At 35.0% G+C, this 22,836-nt stretch overlaps 1 protein-coding gene across 15 annotated transcripts in view; it reads left to right on the forward strand.

The window, feature by feature from the left end:
* Tex16 (testis expressed gene 16) overlaps positions 1-22,836 on the forward strand; it is a 376,428-nt gene that overhangs the window by 81,748 nt on the left and 271,844 nt on the right. For 12 of the 15 annotated variants that reach the window (XM_063279704.1, XM_063279698.1, XM_063279702.1 and 9 more), the window contains exons 6-7: positions 2,384-2,583; positions 6,629-6,716. The exons of the other annotated variants lie outside the window; for them this stretch is intronic. In XM_063279704.1, the coding sequence (XP_063135774.1) occupies positions 2,384-2,583; positions 6,629-6,716 (288 nt within the window). The remainder of the gene's footprint in view (positions 1-2,383; positions 2,584-6,628; positions 6,717-22,836) is intronic. 15 annotated transcript variants of the gene reach the window in all.

The raw sequence follows: 22,836 nt of genomic DNA on the forward strand, positions 1-22,836 counted from the left end.
CACTGTCTCCCACTTGCTCCTCAATTCATTTTCTACCAGTATTATCTCCCTCTTTTTCTCCCATACCACCACACGATCCTTCCTCTTCTCATACCCACCTGGCTCCAGTCTGCCCATAAAATCTACTGTTTCCCCTTCCCAGGGAATTCCACATGTCCCTCATTGAGGCTTCCTTGTTAATTAGCCTCTGTGTGTGTGTGTGTGTGGATTCTAGCATGATTATCATTTATTTAAATGATAGTGTCCACACATAACCATATTTGCCTTTCTAGTTCTGGGTTACCTCAATCAGAATGATCTTTCCTAAGTTTTCCCATTTGCCTTTGAATTTTTTGATATCGTTTATAGCAGCTGAGTAATACTCCATTGACATCTAGGTTGTTCCCAGTTTCTGGATATTATAAATAAAGGTGCAGTGAACATAGTTGAAAAAGTGTTCTTTGGTTGGTGGCTTATTTTCTGAGACTACCAAGGGTCTAGGTTATTTGACTCTGTTAGTCTTCCTGTGGGTCCTGTCCTCTTCAGGCCCTTCAGTCCTTCCCCTAGTTCTTTCATACTGAGTTCCTGACCTCTGTTCAACGTTTGGCTGTGGGTATCTGCATCTGTTTCAGTCAGCTGCTGGATAGAGCCTCTCAGAGGACAGCCATAGCAGGCTCCTGTCTGCAAGCACAAAAGAGTACCACTAATTGTGTCAGGGATTGGTGCTTACCCATGGGATGACTTTAAGCTCAGCTGGTTATTGGTTGACCGTTCCCTTCAGTCTCTGCTCCATCTTTGTCCCTTTGATTCTTTTGGAGAAGACAAATTTTGGGTCAAATGTGTTGTGAGTCGGTTGGTGTCCCCATCCTTCCCCTGGGGTTCCTGCTTGGCTACAAGAGGTGGCCTCTTCAGGTTCCATGTTCCAACTGTTAAGCATCTGGGATAAGGTCGTCCTCATTGTATCCTGGGAGCCTCCCGCATCCCAGGTATCTGGGACTTCCTAAAGATTCCTCCCACCCTCCACGCTGGGATTTTATAGATTTCCATTCATTCTCCTTGCCTTCTGGGTCTCTCTCCTGTATCTCCCAACACCTGCCCCTCCACTCCCCTTGCTTTCCCCTCTCACACCTACTTCCCTTCCTCCCTCTGCCTCCTATGACTATTTTGTTACCCCCTTCTAAGTGTGATTAAATATCCTTGCTTGGGCCTTCCTTGTTTAATTTTTTGTTTGGTCTGTGGTGTGTAACATGGGTATTCTGTGTTTTATGGCTAATATCTACTTATCAATGAGTACGTATCCTGCATGTCCTTTTGGGTTTCGGTTGCCTCATTCAGGATGATATTTTCTAGTTTCATCCATTTGCCTGCAAATTTTAATCTGCTCATGTAAAGGAAACTCATTTGTATGAGATAAATACTGCTTGATGTATAAAAGGAATTTTAAAGGGGATACATATTAAATTGGATTGCTAAAGTGAAAATTTGTATGTGTCACATGATACATGGTATGTTTGTCAAAGCAACAACCAAAGAGATTTGTACCCAATTATTTGGTTTCTTGGCAGTCCTGAAAATATGAATTGCATGTAATCGATATTGAACCCAGTACTAAACCCCTCATAAACTTGTTTCTTAAATAATAAAAGATCCCTGATCCCCAGACTTTAAATGGATCCTGTCAGCATATTTAGTAAAGTATTTTTTATTACTTAGATGTTATCTGTAGAAATTGAGTTGTTTTCTAAAGTGGAAGGCACATGGAGCCATTATTTTAACTCTGTGATTGTTTCTGATAGCTGCTTGATGATGCTCTGTATAAAAATGTGATGGATAACAGGTGTATTGATACTAACTCAAATCACATTTATGTGATGCATAAAAGTACCAAAACCAAATATGGAATCTTTTAGTCTGTGTATGTTTAAATTATCAATTCTCATAATAGTCTACACATAATTACTAATGCTTTAACATAAATAGAAATTAAATATGCCTTTTTTTGTATATTGAATCTGTACCAAATCAATATAAAGTATAACATATTGTTGTATGCCTTATCCCCTTATGAGATTATATATTATCAAAAATGAATTGGATGTACTACTTCATAGGAGAATTAGGAAGCATTAATTATATATAAATAATTTTTGCCACATTCTAAAACTACATCAGCATTCCAATGGCTGAACATTATTACATTCACTCTCTTTTAGTGATATCTGCCATTAATTATATGTCTATTATTAGAAAATGTCTAAAGAATGAAAGGTGCTTGATGGTAATTTTGCATCCTTCATATATTATTTTGGCTAAATGATATTGATATTGGACCTATTACATTTTTATGATATGCTAGAAAAGTACTGCTTCATTTCTTGTGCCCAAATTCCCACTTTAATTTCAGAATATCAAAAAGATGCCTACCAGATTTGGAAAAGAAAGTGAACAACTTGAGCATGCTATTGATCGTGTTCTTGTCACAATTTCGGAAAGAAGATTGGCACGTAGTCTACATGGCACTATTGAACAGCCACCTCATAGCATTCTTACAGCTACCCTTGAACTGGTTAATATTGTCAACACGATATTAAACATTCTGGAAAGGTAATTTCTAATACATGATATTTAAAGCCATAAGACAAGTTGTATTTCCCCTTCATTCTCCTCAGAAATCTTAGGTGTGGAATGGATACTATTTCCATGTTTCCTTTCAAAGATGTTTAAAGACATTTTATTGATACCATGATTATCTCTGTAGGACCTACAAAATAGGTGCATGGTTCCCTTTAAATCAGTATTTTACCATCTGACTTTTACAACTTGTTCAACAATAGTAGTATTTTTTAAGGAGGATTCTCATTGAGTTCTCTTTGTAGATAAAATTACACTCACACTTTCAAAAAAAGCAGCCTCTTAGACACTAAATCAAAATTGTAAAGGATAATATCTGGCCTTTTTGAAGCAAAGTAGTCCTTCTTTGTGTATTAATTAAACTGAACTTTTAGTTAACATGAGTTAGTCCTATTTCTTCTAAAATCCTGTGTTAATAAGAAATGGCTCATCAAATAATACTGATGATTTCTAATTTTGTTTAGGTAGTAATGTAGTTAAAATATTAGTATGTAGGTTTCTATATAACAACTATAATCAATTATCTGTTTTATTTACAGAAAGTTCATCTCACAGATTCCTAGTCATTTGCTTCCACTAAGTATTATATTGTTTCAGATAAGAGAAAAAAAGAGAGAGAGAAAAGGGTCCTGTGTTTTGATTAACAAAGAGCTAAACCAGGAAGAACTTTTCTACTTTTCTACAATTCATATTGTATGCTCTTTTGCTTAATTATTTCTCTTTTGTAACTAATATTTGATTGAAAAACAAACTTATTCACATAAATAAGGAATAAAGACAAAAAAGGAATAAAGACAAAATCTTCATAGTAATTCAAAGAAATTTTAAATAACGTAATGGGAAATTTGACAAATTCAGCAGTTTCTTTTCTCTTTTTACATTTGAGTTTATTATGAGCAACTATTTATGAAACAGCTGAAAGCAAATGCCAGAAGCATACATAAAAGATACATTCTGCCATAAGCTGAATTTAAAGAGAAAATTTTAGAAAATTTCATTAACCATAAAGCAAAGATAGCTATAATATGGAGTAATCACAAAAGATATCCCAAATGCATATAATCTGCTTAATAAACCTTTGATAATTCACTACATTCAATTTGCCCATTTTGTCAAAATAGTATCACCACAGTGTTCATATTATAGAATCAGTATAAAGACACTTCTTTCAGTGAATTTCCCATTTTAAGGGCTTATTTACTTTCAACAGTGGAATAAGTAATATTAAAGCAACATTTTCAAAATGTAGGAAGTCATTTTAGTGCTCTCTCTATTCTATCTGAAAATATTAAAGGTTTTATACCATGGCAGATTCTAAGACTCCGTCTTAATGACTAGTAATGATGAAATAGGAGATATTCATGTTGAACAATTATATATTTTCCTAAACCCAAGACTAAATATTCCAAAATATAATATTTGTATATCAAAATTTCTATAAATGAAAATCTCAAAGATCACAGGGATATGTGTTAATCTGAGTATTTTATAAAACATTTGTATTTTAAAGCTGTGTTAATCTAAGTATTTTAAAGCTTCTTTGTCTTAAATTATAAAATATCAGGTTTTCTCACAAAGTAAATATGCTTTAGAGTTTTTATCAAGACCTTGTCTGACTTTTTTTAAAATTTATTTTATGTATATGAGTACACTGTAGTCATCTTCAGACACAGCAGAACAGGGCACCAGATCCCATTACAAATGGTTGTGAGCCACCCTGTGGTTGCTGGGAATTGAACTCAGGACCTCTGGAAGAGCAGTCAATGCTCTTAACCACTGAGCCATCTCTCCAGTCCTTGTCTGACTTTTTAGAAGATAACATTTTCTAACGAATAATTAGGGCTTGGTCCATCCATGGTGATGCATGCCTTTAATTCCAGCACTGGGGAAACAGAGGCTCACCTCATATATCAGATTCCAGGCCTCCTAGGCCTACATTGGCTTTATAAAACAAACAAAAAAAAGCCAAACAAACAAAAGGTCTTAAGCCAATTGAATAGTATTTGCTTGCAAAATATACGGTCAGATTGTCAGCTAGAGGAATGTAATTATTAAATCCTGATTGAAATAATTACTGTGATTTATTATAAATTGTTCCTTTCTATGATTCTAAAACAAAACATGAATTATGTAATTAGAAAGTAATTTCATTATTATGTTTTAAAAATGTGATCCATGCTACTTTTGACCTGGCTCAGCCTCTTAAAATCAGTTCAGTGAATTAGATCTGATAATTATTTCAACTTTAACAAGGATTTACAACTCATTAATCATTTTGATAATAGAGACAGCACTTTTATGACAACTAAAGTCAATTCAGGAGTTTAAAATTATGACATGATTATGAACCAAAGAATAAAATCTGGTTCTCTGACTTCTTCCTATAAATAATTCCTTATCGATTATTTGTGAAATGTGAATTTATTTAATAATAAATTATTTGAATAATCTCAAATGACCTACAGTGTATGAAATGTTGATGCCACAAGTATCATAATCTTATAAGATAGTGAGTGCATCATTTTAATGATACATTATTAGTAACAAGATACATTTTAAAGATTATTTTAAGTTTTCAGCTTTTAAAAGCTATTTTCATTATGATATTAATTGGAAATTCTGATTTTGGTGACACTTACGTCATTATGTTTCTATTTGACATTTAAAATGTTAGTAGTTTCACTGACTTGATGTCCGAAAAATTATAAAAGTTCATCTTGAGGAAAAATACTAATTGAGGTCCACTTATCTAAGTACAACTACCCTACATTCTACTTTTAAGTAAATATAAATTTACCATGTTTATGGTGAAGATTAAGATGTGCAAAAGAATTACAGAGTTGTTTCCACTTGTTCAAACGTTTTGGCTCTAAAAATAGATGAAATGGTTCAAGAATTTTGACCATATTTATCGTATCCTGAAGAGAGTTATAGTGCATGACCCTATAGATCCTCACAAAACACATTTATCACATAAGTTTATACGCTCAATTATAGCTGTAGTTAAGGATTTTAAATAAACTTTACTACAGCTTTTAAGTAAAGAGATAATTTGAGTCTCTGCTCATGTTAGTCTTTAGAAGTAGGTCTCACAAATGTCATGTGTTCAAACACCAGTCATTTTAATCTCAAAATTTAGAGGAGATTATAAATTCCTTTTTCTTGTTGATTTATAAAAATAATACTAAGTCCCTAGCTAGAAGACAAATAAATTCATCACTACAGTGCTTCATGTTTTGTACTTCAGAGACAACCTAAAATTATTGTCTATGTTGAAAGATATTTGTTGAAGAACTTTTGAATACAAAGGCTTACATTTCAAAGGAAACCAATCTACCAATGAATTATACCACAACTTATTATGCCTATTATTCAGATAAAGTAGAGGATAATTCCCACCATCCCCTAAACAGTATTTTTTTCTTTTTCCTTTTGCTCATCTTATGGAGGCGTACCAATAGCAGAAGGTTAAAAGCTATATTAGATATAAATAAGAAGACCCAAACTTTTCATTAAGTTATGATATCTTAATTAACTTAAATTCTTTTTTCATTTATGTTAAAAATGAATACCAAATTGCAGTCATTTTTATTTTTAAGGTTCAGCTACTTCTAGATAATAAAGTTATTTTTTCTTCACCCTTTTCTCCTTTCACTTTTTATTATATTAACAGTCATTTGTATAATAAGTAAGTTAAGAGAAATGAAATATTAAAAGACAACCTACTCAGCCTTTAACATTTATTTTAATAATTTGAACACAGGAATAACTATAACAAACTGTATTTGTATCATCTTTTCCCCTTTTGGTGTCATAGAAATATCACATTTATTAGTATCTACTTAAATTTCTTACATGCTTCATATCATATTGTGATATTCCTAGAATTTAGCTATTTGCACCTTTTATCTAAACTTGCTATATTTTAAATTGTAACTTTCAATTTCCCGAGGAATAAAGACACTGTATTCAAAGAAACTCAGATTGATGGAATCTCTTTATCACCCTTCCCTGGCAGGCCACCATTTGATTGCATGTCAGAATTTTCCAGTCTGAAAAATCATCTCATTAACCATATCACATTACTGAAATATTTCTCTGAACAGGTAAGACATAGTTTTGTTGTGCTGTTCTCCATTCATATTCCTGTGTATTTACTTACCAAACTAGCATTACTTCACTAACACCTGGAAAAACTGTCCTTTTTTAAAAAACTACTCCTCATGAGATAAAGGCCTATATTTTGTTATAGATAGAATATTTGGTAATCACATTGAGTTGTCACCTCAAATTCCTTTTCCATTGTATCAGCATTTATCCTCATTTCTGGATTGTTCAAAATAATAACTGAGCTTACATGAATACTTCAAAAGGTTACTTTTCTCTACTAAGAATCATAGAAACTTGATAATCTAGTATTAAGTATCATTCAGTCAAAAAGTATATCTCTTCACACAATATGTATTTAGCTATCATCTCTTACATTATATTAAGTAATTCTTCATTTTTGTCCAAAAATGAATATGGAATTCACTCATTTTGTATTCAAGGTTCATCTACTTATGGATAATATAGTTAGTTTATATTTAATCCTTTCCTCCTTTTATTTTTTACGTAATTGATCATTTGTATAATAAATTAAGAGAAATGAAATATTAAAAGATAACCAACTCAACCTTTATCCTTTTTATAATAATTTAAACACTTTCATTCATCCATCCATCTCTCCAGGAGTCCATCAAACAAGTCAACTTCTCTTTTCGTTACATTAACCACTAAAACATGTACATTGGGGCCAGTATTTAGTATAGATGAAAAGGAAGCAAAGGTGAATGAATTAATTTAAAATTAATTTGTGGAAGATGGACAATGAATTGGTATACTATGGTTTGTTAGGTTATTTTAATTTCATAATAATTTAAACCTTACATGTAAAAAATCTAGGATTCAAAAAATAGAAACAACTAAGACAGAATTATTTCATTCAAGGTTTAATAAAACAATGAGATATTTAAGTAAAATGTGCCAATTACAAAGTTTCTCTGATATATTAACTAGATTTTAAACCTCCCAAGGCCAAGTTGTATTGGATGTCAGTTTATATTAAGACTGTTAGTATAATGCTCATACATATTCTGTGTTATATTAATGTTTGGCTGTGATGTCAACATGGTGATCTATTCTTTTTCCTCTTTTTTTTTATTGACTTGAGTATTTCTTATTTACATTTCGAGTGTTATTCCCTTTCCCGGTTTCCGGGCCAACATCCCCCTAACCCCTTCCCCTCCCCTTCTTTATGGGTGTTCCCCTCCCATCCTTCCCCCATTGCCACCCTCCCCCCAACAGTCACATTCACTGGGGGTTCAGTCTTAGCAGGACCCAGGGCTTCCCCTAACACTGGTGATCTTACTAGAATATTCAATGCTACCTATGAGGTCAGAGTCCAGGGTCAGTCCATGTATAGTCTTTAGGTAGTGGCTTAGTCCCTGGAAGCTCTGGTTGCTTGGCATTGTTTTACATATGGGGTCTCCAGCCCCTTCAAGCTCTTTCAGTCCTTTCTCTGATTCCTTCAAAAAGGGGTCCCATTTTCAGTTCAGTGGTTTGCTGCTGGCATTTGCCTCTGTATTTGCTGTATTCTGGCTGTGTCTCTCAGGAGAGATCTACATCCGATTCCTATCAGCCAGCACGCTTTATCCATCTTGTCTAGTTTGGTGGCTGTATATGTATGGGCCACATGTGGGGCAGGTTCTGAATGGGTGTTCCTTCTGTCTGTTTTAATCTTTGCCTCTCTATTCCCTGCCAAGGGTATTCTTGTTCCCCTTTTAAAGAAGGAGTGAAGCATATGGTGATCTGTTCTTATGGATCTAGTTATTTGTCAGACTAAGACAAGAGGAACACTTGAGCTCAGGAGTTTAAAGCCAAGTTTAATAACTTGGTGCGATCCCTTGTGTGTGTTATTGGGGGGAGGTGGAGCTGAACATGCTAGAAAGCCTCATTAACACTGGTATGTTTCCCATATGTATTTTATTTGTTTCTTAGAAGTAAGTTAAAAGGTTTGTTACACAAGAGAATTTTCAATAATTGTAGCTCATATATGCATTATAATTAATGTTTGGCAAATTCTTTTCTATGGTACAAATAAAACTCACATCCATTCCTCATGCTTCTTATAAACTTTTTGTTTTGTAAAGATGAAGTTTCTTCTTCAGATGAGAGTAAAGAAAAGATCATTAAGTATATCACTAAGGGACAACTAATTTTTCTTTATTAACAATATTTATTTTTAGTCATATATACATTTATACACACACATACATACATACATACATACATACATATATACATACATACATACATACATACATATATACATACATACATATATACACACAGACCCCAGTACTCAGAGGCCAGAGATGTCAGATCCAGTTGGAGCTAGGGTTGTAGGTGGTTGTGTGCTTACATGATGCAGTTGCTAGGAATGGAACCCAACAAGGAAAACTATAACTTCTAGAGAAAAATCCTTGTGTGTTAGAACTGTATTAAAGCAGAGTATAGTTTATAGTCTGAAATGTCATAGATAAGGAAAACTAAGAGGGATAGACCCCATATTTGATGCTCCTTTTATCTTATGAGATTTTCCACTCCAAATAAAAGGCCAAGTAAATGAGGCAAAGAAGAAATTGTTGAGAACCTCTGGTTTGACTAAGGTTTTATTTAGTCTTATATAACTAAGTGAAAAATGGATTTTATTGGTTACCTAATTTTTTAGATGGGAGCAGTAATGGTCTACATGCTAGCTAAATCATAAAAGAACTAGCTGGTACCAAAATCAAAGGTCAGCTTTAATTCGTGTTATCATTCATTATATTAACCTGATCCGCCTCTGTGTCAATGAATAAAACCAGAAGTATCTCTCCAAAGGAAGATAGCATCAATATGAGCCTCAATTTATCTCCAGAACTTTTCATATACAATAGCCCGTCTTAAATAAAGATAAAATAGAAAATAAAAGGAAATCAACTAATTAAAATGAAGTTTTTTGAGATAAACAATGAAAATGGAGAGGACAATTATTTAAAAAGTAATTAGAGGAGGATCTCTTAGTTTCAAGATCCACCAGCTGACTTTTTAAATTTCAAAATTATTTAATAGACCTTTGATAAGATTCAATCATACTTAGTTTCATTTCCCACAGAATTTGAGTTAATGTCAAGGATGTGTTAAGGCAAATGTGTCCGCAGGAAGAAACTTTATGCATGGCAATCTAGTTAGTAGCTTTCAAGGTGTTTAGGCTGTCTTTTAAGAAGAAAATCTAGACATAGAGAGTTTTTCTCATTTCCTTTCTTTTTTCTTTTTTAATTTGCAAAGCAGATCTAGCTGTAAAGTGATATTGGCCAACCAGAGGCCAAGTTTCTTCACTGTTAGCTGGTACTAGGAACATACTATATGGGAAAAAGAAAACAATACCTCCTTTTGAATATATTTATGTCAAAATTATTGCACTTCTTTTTTATATTTAAATTTTCCATCTTTTTGTTTCTTTACTTTTTACTTTTCCTCATTTTTTATTGGATATTTCTTTATTTACATTTGGAATGTTATTCCCTTTGCCAGTTTCCTGTACATAAGGCCCTATCCCCTCCCACTCCCATTCTTTTATAAGGGTGTTCCACTCACCATCCACCCCCACTTACATCCCCCCCTATAGTCCCCTACACTGGAGGGGTCCAACCTTGACAGGACCAAGGGCTTCTCTTTCCATTGGTTCCTAACAAGGCTTTCCTCTGCTACATAGGTAGTTGGAACCATGGGTCAGTCCATGTATAGTTTTTGGGTAGTAGTTTAGTCCCTGGGAGCTCTGGTTGGTTGACATTGTTGTTCTTATAGTGTTGCAAGCCCCTTTAGCTCTTTCAATCGTTTCCCTAATTCCTCCAGTGGGGGTCCTGTTCTCAGTTCAATGGTTTGCTGCTAGCATTCACCTCTGTATTTGATATGCTCTGGCTGTGTCTCTCAGGAGACATCTATATCTGGTTCCTGTCAGCATGCCCTTGTTAGCTTCATCAATCTTATCTAGTCCTGGTGACTGTGTGTGTGTGTGTGTGTGTGTGTGTGTGTGTGTGTGTGTGTGTGTGTGTGCCATATATATATGGCACATGTGGGGCAGGCTCTGACTGGCCATTCCTTCAGTTGCTGCTCTAAACTCTGCAAACATATTCCCTCCTATGAATATTTTTATTCCCCCTTTTAAGAAAGAGTGAAACATCTGCACTTAGGTCATCCTTCTTGAGCTTCATGTGGTCTGTGGATTGTATCTTGAGTGATTCGAATTTTGAGGCTAATATACATTTATCAGTGAGTGCATATGTGCGTTTTTCTGTAATTGGGTTACATCACCCTGGATGGTATTTTCTGTTCAGTCCATTTGCCTATGAATTTCATGGAGTCATTGTTTTTGATAGCTGAGTAGTACTCCATTGTTTAGATGTATCACATTTTCTGTATCCATTCCTCTTTTGAAGGGCATCTGGGTTCTTTCCAGCTTCTGGCTATTATAAATAAGCCTGCTAAGACCATAGTGGAGCATGAGTCTTTGTTATATGTCAGAGCATCTTTTGGATATATGCCCAAGAGAGGTATAGCTGGATCCTCAGGTAGTTCAATGTCCAATTTTCTGAGGAACCTCCAGACTGATTTCCAGAATGGTTGTACCGGTCTGCAATCCCACCAACAATGGAAGAGTGTTCCTCTTTCTCTACATCCTTGTCAGCATCTGTTGTCACCTGAGTTTTTTGATCTTAGCCATTGTGACTGGTGTGAGGTGGAATCTCAGTGTTATTTTATTTGCATTTCCCTGATGACTAAGGATGTTGAGCATTTCTTTAGGTACTTCTCAGCCATTCGATATTCCTCAGCTGAGAATTCTTTTTTTTTTTTTTTTTTTTTTTTGGTTCTTTTTTCGGAGCTGGGGACCGAACCCAGGGCCTTGCGCTTCGAGAATTCTTTGTTTAGCTCTGTACCTACCCCATTTTTAATGGATTATTTGGCTCTCTGGAGTCAAATTTCTCCAGTTCTTTCTATATTTTGGATATTAGCCCTCTATCAGATGTAGGATTGGTCAATATCTTTTCATATTTGTTGGTTTCTGTTTTGTCCGAATGATAGTGTCCTTTGCCTTACAGAAGATTTGCAGTTTTATGAGGTCCCATTTGTAGATTCTTGATCTTGGAGCATAAGCCATTGTCATTTTGTTCAGGAAATTTTCCCCAGTGCCCATGTGATCAAGACTCTTCTTCACTTTTTCTCCTATTAGAGTGTATCTGGTTTGATGTGGAGGTCCTTGATCCACTTGGGCTTAAGCTACGTACAGACCATTCAGAATGGATTGATTTGCATTCCTCTACATGCTGACCTCCAGTTGAACCAGCACCATCTATTGAAAATGCTATCTTTTTATTCCATTGGATGGTTTTAGCTCCTTTATCAATGATCAAGGGACCATTGGTGTATGGGTTCATTTCTGGGTCTTCAATTATATTCCACTGATCTACCTGCCTGTCTCTGTGCCAATACCATACAGTTCTTATCACTATTGCTCCATAATACTACTTGAGGTCAGAGATGGTGATTCCCTCAGAACTTCTTTTATTGTTGAGGATAGTTTTGCTATCATGGGTTTTTTGTTATTCAAAATGAATTTGCAAATTGTTCTTTCTAACTGTATGAAGAATTGAGTTGGAATTTTGATGGGGATTACATTGAATCTGTAGATTGCTTTTGGCAAAATGGCCATTTTTATTATATTAATCCTGTCAATCCATGAGCATGAGAGTTCTTTCCATCTTCTCAGATCTTCAATTTCTTTCTTCATAGACATGAAGTTCTTGTCATACAGACCTTTCACTTGCTTGGTTTAAGTCACACCAAGGTATTTAATATTATTTAGGACTATTGTGAAGCGTTTCATTTCCATAATTTATTTCTCAGCCTATTCATTCTTTGAGTAGAGGAAGGCTACTGATTTGTTTGAATTAATTTTATACTCAGCCAGTTTTCTAAAGTTGTTTATCAGGCTTAGTAGATCTCTGGTGGAACTTTTGGGGTCACTTAAGTATACTATCATATCATCTCCAAATAGTGATATTTTGACTTCTTCCTTTCCAACTTGTATCCCTTTGATCTACTTTCATTGTCTGATTACTCTGGCTAGGGCTTTGAGTACTATATTGATTAAGTAGGGAGACAGTGGTCAGCTCTGTATAGTCCTTGATTTTAGTGGGATTGCTTCAAGTTTCTCTCCATTTTGTTTAATGTTATCTACTGGTTCCTATATATTGCTTTTACTATGTTTAGGTATGGGCTTTGAATTCCTGTTTTTTCCAGGACTTTGATCTTGAATGGGTTTTGAATTTGTCAAATGCTTTCTCAGCACCTAATAAAATGATCATGTGGGGCTTTTCAAAGACCCCTGGAGTGGGGAGACCCTCACTCAAGTCTCGGGATGACTCGACCCCCCAAGAACTCACAAAGACCTATCTTGATGCAATCAACAAGAGGTTTATTGATAGGGACGACAGAAACCAGTGCACTGGGGTTGAGACTGGTATCCCACACAGGGGTAGAGGAGTTCGACCTCGAATGGTTGGGAGAAGGGGTATTTAAAGGAAAAACCATACCGAATCACAAGGAAGAACCTCCTGTTTCTCATGATTGTTCTTTAAGATTTTAATCTAACTTTATGGTTAACCAGTTCCTGCTAGTATGGTCAGCTGCTATTATGGTCAGCTGCTATTATGGTTAGCTAGTTTCTGGAACAAAGTGACTGAACCAGCTGGTGCAATTACTTTTTCTGTGATCGGCTAGCTTCTGGAACAAGCAGTTCCAGGGTCCGCTTTTGGCTTCAACTTTTGTCTAGGGGGCAAAATTTTTTTCATCTTTATTAACTTGGGTATTTCTTATTTACATTTCGATTGTTATTCCCTTTCCCGGTTTCTGGGCCAACATCCCCCAACTCCTCCCCTTCTGCTTCTCTATGGGTGTTCCCCCCCATCCTCCCCCCATTACCGCCCTCCCCCCAACAATCATGTTCACTGGGGGTTCAGTCTTGGCAGGATCAAGGTCTTCTAGGGGGCAATTTTAAACTTTTTGCTTTCAGTTTTCTTCCTTGAGTTTGTTCTATAGTAGATTATGTTGATGGATTTCCATATATTAAACCAGACCTGCATCCCTGGGATAAAGCCTACTTGATCATGATGGGTGATCATTTTTATGTGTTCTTGGATTTGGTTTGCAAGAATTTTATTGAGTATTTTTGCATCAATGTTCATAAGGGAAATTGGTCTGAAGTTCTCTTTCTTTGTTGGGTCATTGTGTGGTTTAGTTATAAGTGTAATTGTGACTTCATAGAAGGAATTTGGTAGTGTTCTGTCTGTTTATATTTTGTAGAACAGTTTGGACAGTATTGGTATGAGGTCTTCTATGAAGGTCTGATAGAATTCTGCACTAAACCCATCTGGTCCTGGGCTCTTTTTGGTTGGGAGGCTTTTAATACCTGCTTCTATTTTTTTAGGAGTTATGGAGTTTTTTATGTTTTTTTTTCTGTTCCTGATTTAACTTTGGTACCTTTTATTTGTCTAGAAAATTGTCCATTTCCTCCAGATTTTCCAGTTTTGTTGAATATAGGCTTTTGTAGTAGGATCTGATGATGTTTTAGATGTCCTCACTTTCTTTTGTTATGTCTCCATTTTCCTATCTGATTTTGTTAATTTAGATGCACTTTATGTTCCCTCTGGTTAGTCTGGATAAGGGTTTATCTATATTGTTGATTTTCTCAAAGAAACATCACCTGGTTTTGTTGATTCTTTTATTGTCCTTTTGGTTAATTTCAGCCACAAGTTTGATTATTTCCTGCCTTCTACTTCTCTTGTTTGTCTTTGCTTCTTTTGTACAAGAGCTTTTAGGTGTGCTGTCAAACTTCTAATGTATGCTATCTCCTGTTTCTTTTTGCAGTCACTCAGAGCTGTGAACTTTCCTCTTAGCAGTGCTTTTATTGTGTTCCATAAGTTTGGGTATGCTGTGCCTTCATTTTCGTTAAATTCTAAAAAGTCTTTAATTTTTTTCTTTATTTCTTCTTTGACCAATTTATCATTGACTAGAGCGTTGTTCAACTTACATGTCCATGTGTGCTTTCTGTAGTTTTTCTTTTCTTTTTTTTTTTTTTTTCCGGAGCTGGGGACCGAACCCAGGGCCTTGCGCTCGCTAGGCAAGCGCTCTACCGCTGAGCTAAATCCCCAACCCCCAGCTAAATCCCCAACCCCCTCTGTAGTTTTTATTGTTATTGACGACCAGCCTTTGTCCATGCTGATCTAATAGGACGCATGGGATTATTTCTATCTTCCTGTATCTGTTGAGGCCTGTTTTGCAACTGATTATATGGTCAATTTTGGACAAGATACCATGAAGTGCTGAGAAGAAGGTATATCCTTTTGTTTTAGGATGAAATGTTCTATAAATATCTGTTAAATCCATTTGGTTCGTAACTTCTGTTGGTTTCTCTATGTCTCTGTTTAATTTCTGTTTCCATGATCTGACTATTAATGAGAGTGGGGTTTTGAAATCTCCTCTGTTATTGTGTGAGGTATATTGTGTGCTTTGAGCTTCAGTAAGGTTTCTTTTATGAATTTAGGTGCCCTTGCATTTGGAGCATAGATTGAGAGTTCATCTTGGTGGATTTTTCCTTTGATGAATATTAAATGTCCTTTCTTATCTTTTTTGATGACCTTTTTCTGAAAGTTGATTTTATTTGATATTAGAATGGCTCCTCCAACTTGTTTCTTCAGACCATTTGCTTGGAAAGTTGTTTTCTAGCCTTTTACTCTGAGGCAGTGTCTGTCCTTGTCTCTGAGGTGTGTTTCCTGTAGCAAAATGCTGGGTCTTCTTTTCATATCCAGTCTGTTAGTCTATGTCTTTTTATTGTGGAATTGATTCCATTGATGTTGAGATATTTTAAGGAAAAGTGATTATTGCTTCCTGATATTTTCATATTTAGAAGTGGGATTATGCTTGTGTGTCTCTCTTCTTTTGGTTTTTCCAAGGAGATTACTTTCTTGCTTTTTCTAGGGTGAAGTTTCCCTCCTTGTGTTCGGTTTTTCCATCTATTATCCTTTGTAGGTCTGCATTTGTAGAAAGATATTGTGTAAATTTGGTTTTGTCATGGAATATCTTGGTTTCTTCATTCATGTTAATTCAGAGTTTTGCTGCATATAGTAGCCTGTGCTGGCATTTGTGTTCTCTTATGATCTGTATGACATCTGCCCAGCATCTTCTGCCTTTCATAGTCTCTTGTGAGAAGTCTGGTGTAATACTTATAGGTCTGTCTTTATATGTTCCTTGACCTTTTTTCTGAACTGCTTTTAATATTCTTTCTTTGTTTTGTGCACTTGGTAATTTGACTATTATGTGACAGGAGGAATTTCTTTTCTGGTTCAATATATTAGGAGTTCTGTAGGCTTCTTGTATGTTTATGGGCATCTCTTTCTTTAGGGAAGTTTTCTTCTATAATTTTGTTGAAGATATTTAGTGGCCCTTTAATTTGGGAGTCTTCACTGTCTTCTATACCCATCATCCTTAGGTTTGATCTGCTCATTGTGTCCTGGATTTCCTAGATGCTTTGGACTAGGAGCTTTTTGTGTTTTACATTATATTTGACAGTTGTGTCAATGTTTTCCATGGTATCTTCTGCTCCTGATATTCTCTCCTCTTTCTCTTTTATTCTGTTTGTGATGCTTGAATCTATGACTCCTTATCTCTTCCCTAGGTTTTCTATCTCCAGGGTTTTCTCGCTTTTGCTTTCTTTATTGTTTCTATTTACATTTTTAAATCCTGCACAGTTTTGTACGATTCCTTCACCTGCTTGGTTGTGTTTTCCTGTATTTCTTTAAGGGGTTTTTGTGTTTCCTCTTTAAGTGCTTCTATTTGTTTACTTGTGTTGTCCTGTATTTCTTTAAGGGAGTTATTTATGTCCTTCTTAAGGTCCTCTATCATCATCATAAAATGTGATATATATCTAAATCTTGCTTTTCCGGTATGTTTGGTATCAAATATTTGCTTTGGTGGGGAAGAGCTGGGCTCTGATAATGCCATGTAGTCTTGGTTTCTGTTGATTAGGTTCCTGCACTTGCATCTTGCCATCAGGTTGTCTCTGGTGTTAGCCTGTCTTGCTGTCTCTGACAGTGGCTTGCCCCTCCTGTAAGCCTGTGTGTCAGCACTCCTATAGACCTGTTTTCTTTCAGCTGTATCTGGGATCAGGTGCTCTGATCTCAGGTGTGTAGGCACTCCTGGTGACTGGCTTTCGGTTCTTGGTGCAGGCAGAAACCTGAATGGTCCTGCCCCTGACTGTTCATAGGTCCCTGTGCCCAGAGTGCACAGATGGCACTAGGCCATTTCTTTTTGGGTCAGTAATGTGGGCAGAGAGTAGTCTCCTCTGAGTTCTTAGGAGTTTCCGCACTTCTGAGGTTCCAGTTCTCTCCCCCATGGGATTTGGGTACAGAAAGCTTTGTGACAGATTCAGGTCAGTTCTATGCACAGGTGGGACCCAGGAGGTTCCTGCTGCTGACTGCCAACTTATCGCACTTCTTTGGATAGAGCTTAAGTAGATATTGGTAGGAATAGGACCAAACCCATGTACCTATGTACAAGAGGAATGGAAATGAATCAGTAAAGTAGGCAGTCCATGAGGTCAGATATCCCTCATGCCTTTTAGGCTACACTTTAACCATGGTTGGGTACATATTCCTCTGTGTATGGTCTTTTTTCTAGCAGGATAGCCCAGAACCCCCCAAGTGTACACACAGTTTCCATACCTGTGATCTAATAGCGATTAGGTTTAATGTCATCCCTGTTGGATGCCTCTGTTTTCTGTTTCTCTTAACTTCTTATGTGTGCTGTTATCCCAGACATGTATTGTTTCTGCTTAATGTAAGATGTAGACTTGGAAATTTCTGTCTTAAATTGTGTGTCCATTATTGGGTGATATAAATGTAATCCTGGCTAGTACTAAGGTTTTGACAACTTGGCATCTAGTAACAGGTACGACCCAGAGACATGAGTCATCACTCCTAAATTTCCTTAAGTTCTTTCCTTCTTCAGGGGTCTGGAGTTCATGCAGAACTTTTAGAGGATCCAGGAAATAGGGCAAGTATTTTTATATCTAATTGCTTGATCAGGGAGAAGTTCTAACCCTACAATAACCTGCAAGATGCCAGATTTCACAATGAAAGATTTCCTGGGTTAAATTGGAGAGTAGGTATTCTACAGACCTGAAAATAAAAATCATCAGAAATATACTCTGAGAAATTGTAGAACTTTTCTATGTAGTAGCTAAGGCCACTTGCAAAATAGTTTGTTTGGGGTGGGGCACACAATGTCCATCCAAGACATGAATGAAGATACAAAAGGGTTTCAGACAGAATTCATTGTAAAAGAAGTCAAGATTAGGCTTTTTAAAAAGTTTTCAGTGGATATCATTCAAGCAACAACTGAAAGAAGCAGTCCTTATGTTCTCAAAGAAAAAAAATGCAGCATTTATGCTTGCAGTAATGATTAAATTATGAGTTATAAAATAGCAAAAGATGTGTGTTCATACCATAGGAGGAGCTAGGAACAGCTATTTCAGAGAAAGTAACTAGGAATGAACTTTTAAGAGCAGTGAGAAGATATAGAGCAGGCAGAATGCTGAGCTAGAGAACAGAGGAGAAGGAAAAGGAATAGTAGAGTAAGAAAGAGTAAAAGGAGATATAGTAGTCTTAGCCATAGGAGGATTCCAATTTGTTTTACATTATTGTTAAAGAAAATTGATCTAAGTCACAGTACCAAAAGATAAAGTGTTGTCTGAAGTTTCTATTAGTCTGAATACTAGCAGTACACTCAATTCTCATGAGACAAATTTGAAGAAGACAAAGTATTAGAATAATTAGAATAATATTTGGGATATTAGCCCTCTGTCAGATGTAGGGTTAGTGAAGATCTTTTCTCAATCTGTAACCTGTTGTTTTGTCCTGTTGTCATTGTTCTTTGCCTTATATAGCTTTTCACTTTTAAGAGGTCTTATTTATCAATTATTGATCTTTGAGCCTGAGCCATTTGTGTTCTGTTCAGGAAATTTTTTCCTGTGCCAATGAATTCAAGGCTATTTCCCACTTTGTCTTCTATTGAATTCAGTGTAAATTTTATGTTCACATCCTTGATTCACTTGGACTTGAGCTTTATGCAGGGTGCTGAATATGCTTCAATTTTCATTCTTCTACATGCAGACTACCAGTTATCTCACCACCATTTGTTGAAGATGCCTTCATTTTTCCACAATATATTTTTTGGTTTCTTTGTCAAAAATTAAGTGTATGGGTTCATTTCTGGGTCTTTGACTAAGTTTCCTTAATCCTTCTGTCCATTTCAATAAGACAGACTTTTCCATTATTGTAGATCTTATGAAATGTCTTCCCATGATGTTTGCAGTGCCTGTTGCACATATCTTAATATACTTCTTCATTATACTTATTTCTAAGTATTTTTTCTAAAGCTAGATTAAATGGAATAGTTTTTTTAACTCAAATGAACACTCAGAGTGTTCATTTCTGGTATATAGCAACAGAATCAATTTTCTATATCAATTTTATTTTGTAACATTAACAAAAATATTAGTTCAAATAGGTTTTTAATGGATACTGGGATGTAGAAATAGTTTTAATTTTTCATGTCCAATCTATTTACTTCTTTTTCTTATAAAATTGGTCTCTTTATATCCTTCATGAAATATATTTTCATCAAAATTTTAAAATTTTCATTATGTTCAAATTGGGGAAGTAAATTTTTTAGTTCTGTCCTTTAGTTCTATTAATATATTTAATTAATATTGGGTACCTACTGTAATCAATTACTATAGGAGACATAACTGTAAATTAAATTTTGATACTTTCAAGAAGCTTTCTAGTACTGCTATGATTAGATACATCTCATCACTAAAAATCTCATTTTTTAAGCAATCTGTCATAAAATATTTCTGAAAATTTCCAGTTAGTAAATAGACAAGAATCTATCATGCAAGAGTCATAATTTCAAGTTTCTCATAAGTACTTATATAAAAATAGAACAACACATTTCATAATTTTATTGTCAAATTAAAATATTTGATTCCATTATTTTGTGATATAAGTAAAATAGAACTAAAATTTTAATATATTCACATTTAACTTAATTGCAATTCAAAGTTAGTTTTATTTATCATCAAAATTGATAGCATTCTTTTCTTCTAACATACAATCATTACATAGATTAACTATAAATTTTTTATCACAAAGATTCTATGAAGTATTATTATTCCAAAAGCCAAAGATTTTAATTAAGTATATTAATAACTGGAAATAAATTTCCAGAACTTGATTAGATTTTACAATTGATAGCCATTTTAGCATTAAATTACAGTGTAAAATAATCACTTCTAAATAAACATTAGATGAAATCTCATTACTTCATAATTAAATAAGTTTTGGAAAATTGATATTTTCTCAAGTACATGAAAGTCTGTGAGTGCTTCTAGTTTTGTAGATTGGGCACAGAAAATATATCTTCAAGTTTGTGATGGAATACTTACCTTGCTACTTTTCATTTGGTCAATGAGTGTATGTGAGCAAACTTCACATTGCTTGTGAATCAAACAGTATTAATCATTGAGATGTCTTTAACACTATGTTTCTCCAAAAATATTCCTTTGTAATTTGGATTAAATTCATTATGCATTTCAGTATCTGAAGTAAAAGTTAATTCCAAGTCACTGCCTGATAACAGTTTTGTAAATAGTTCTTTCTATTCAGAAAAACAATATTGGCATTGAGTTTAAAAAACATACAATTAAACTTTACTACTGCTGATCTCTCATAATGCTATGTTATAGAAATTCAGGCACTAAGATAGATGTTTTTGCTTGTGCATGGTATTCTGTCCGTTCGTTCTCTCTTTCTCTCTCTCTTTCTCTCTCTCTTTCTCTCTCTCTCTTTCTTTCTTTCTTTCTTTCTTTCTTTCTTTCTTTCTTTCTTTCTTACATTTTTCTTTTATTGGATATTTTGTTTACATTTCAAATGTTATCCCTTTCCCCATTTCCCCTGAAGAAACCCCCTATCCTATCCCCCCCTTACCCTGATTCTATAAGGGTGCTCCCCCACCCCTTCCTAGCTCACTGCCCTGACATTCCCCTGCACTGGGGGGTCCACTGGCAGGACCAAGGGCTTCTCTTCCCATTGGTGCCCAACAAGGCCATTCTCTGCTTCATATGCATCTGGAGCTATGGGTATGTCCATGTGTATTCTTGGGACGGTGGTTTAGTCAAGAAAAAGATGAATGCAATGTTAATTGTCCTAAAGTGAATAACTATAATTGATGATTCTCCTGGATTTATAATATGTGATAAATGCAAATATTTTCTGTAATAAGTACCTCGGGATGAATAAAAACATAAAGATCAAAGGTTTTTTAATAGCCTGTGTTTTCCTAAGCTTGCTAAATTTATCTAATTAAACTGTTTTCTGCCCACAGAATTTTTTGCTAACTCCATTTTAACACATTTGAGTTAATTCCATTTTAAGCCTTATTGAATTAGTCTTAATTTGAGAACCTCTCCTGTTGTTTCATGTAATTTTCCTTCACTTTAAACTCTGCTTTGACTCGTTATATAAATTCCAACAACTGCACTGTTTTGTAATATCTATTAACTCATTAGGAGCCAGGAAAAATACTGGAAATGACTATACTTATATCTTTGTTAGCTATTGCCATTTCTCCCAATTTTCTTAATTTTTGATCAAATGTATCCGAGTATATTTTTTTCACTTTCTGAAATGAGGGTATGCATTAGTAAAATTAATGAAATACATTATTATGATAGAATATCATGATAATGTTGTACCTGAAATACTGTCAATATGTAACAGTATCATTTTAATGTGACAAGCAGAAATACAACTCTTCCCAGATCTAACCACTTTCCTGCTTAACAATTTATATCTTTATTTTTGCTTATTAAAATAATTTTGAGCTATCCAGATGTCCTTGGATGTTTAGTCTTCCACTGAAGTTATAGCTGACTTACTAGGGTACATTCTCAGAGAAAACTTTCTCTCTCAGCATCTAAGAGTTACCAATGATACCATCACTAAGCCTTGGGTTTTATGCCCAATTTCTCTCCATTCTATGATTTGGACTGTCTTAAGCTTTCACAAGTCTTGTACATTCTGCAATAACTGTTCTTAAGTTTATATGTGTGACTGACCCTCTGTGTCCCCTGTAGGCATCTACCACTTATAGTTCTTAACACTCTTCCCACCCATTCCTCTGTAATGTTCCCTGGGCCCTGGTGACTGGATTACAGCGTGTTTATTTTGTCTAGATTGAACACTCTGAGGTCTTTTATTGTCTATATCTTGAATAACTGGGGGTCTATTGGATAAACACCCTCTGTTGCAAATAGAAGCCTCTCATATGAGCACCAGAAAATGCATTGATCCCTGGTATAACAATGAGACATTAGGGGTCAGTTTAATACTATTTCCATTTTGTAGCATAATAGTAGTGGGATCTTCCCTAGAAGCCATAACCTGTTATGTTATGTGTTATATTTATATGTTCCTGGCTCAGTAGTAATGCCAGGGGTGGTTTTATCTTGTAAAATGTGACTTTAGCCCAATCAGAAAGTGTTTGGTTATTCCTATGTTGCTCATGTAACATTTGTACCAGTGGGCATTTTCATCAGGCTGTTCATTATTGTAGCTGCATAATATAGATATGTATGACTTGTGATTATTTTTATGTTTAGATAGCATGAGAAGAAGCTTTCAACATTATGAAAAGTAGCCAGTAAGGGTGAATCCTCCAAGTCTGAACCGTCTTGTTCTTTATATATTCTATGGTCCAGGTATGTGGTAATTTTAGGAAGAGGGTCTTACTGTCAAGTTCTGGAGGACAACCAAGAGCAATAGTGATATCCTGTAATATTTGGGTGTCTGTGAGAAGTCACGGGTAACAACTTCCAAAATACTGGAAGTTAATGTTTCTGGTACTGAGCTTTTTATTTTAAGTCTCCATTGTAAATGGGAGTGTGTGCTAGGGTGTTTGTTGATTTTAGAGTTATGTCATTATAAGTTTTTTAGTGTGTGTATATAAGCTTCTAATGTTATTGAT

This window comes from Rattus norvegicus, chromosome X (assembly GCF_036323735.1).
Source record: "Rattus norvegicus strain BN/NHsdMcwi chromosome X, GRCr8, whole genome shotgun sequence".
In the NCBI taxonomy this organism is placed as follows: domain Eukaryota; kingdom Metazoa; phylum Chordata; class Mammalia; order Rodentia; family Muridae; genus Rattus; species Rattus norvegicus.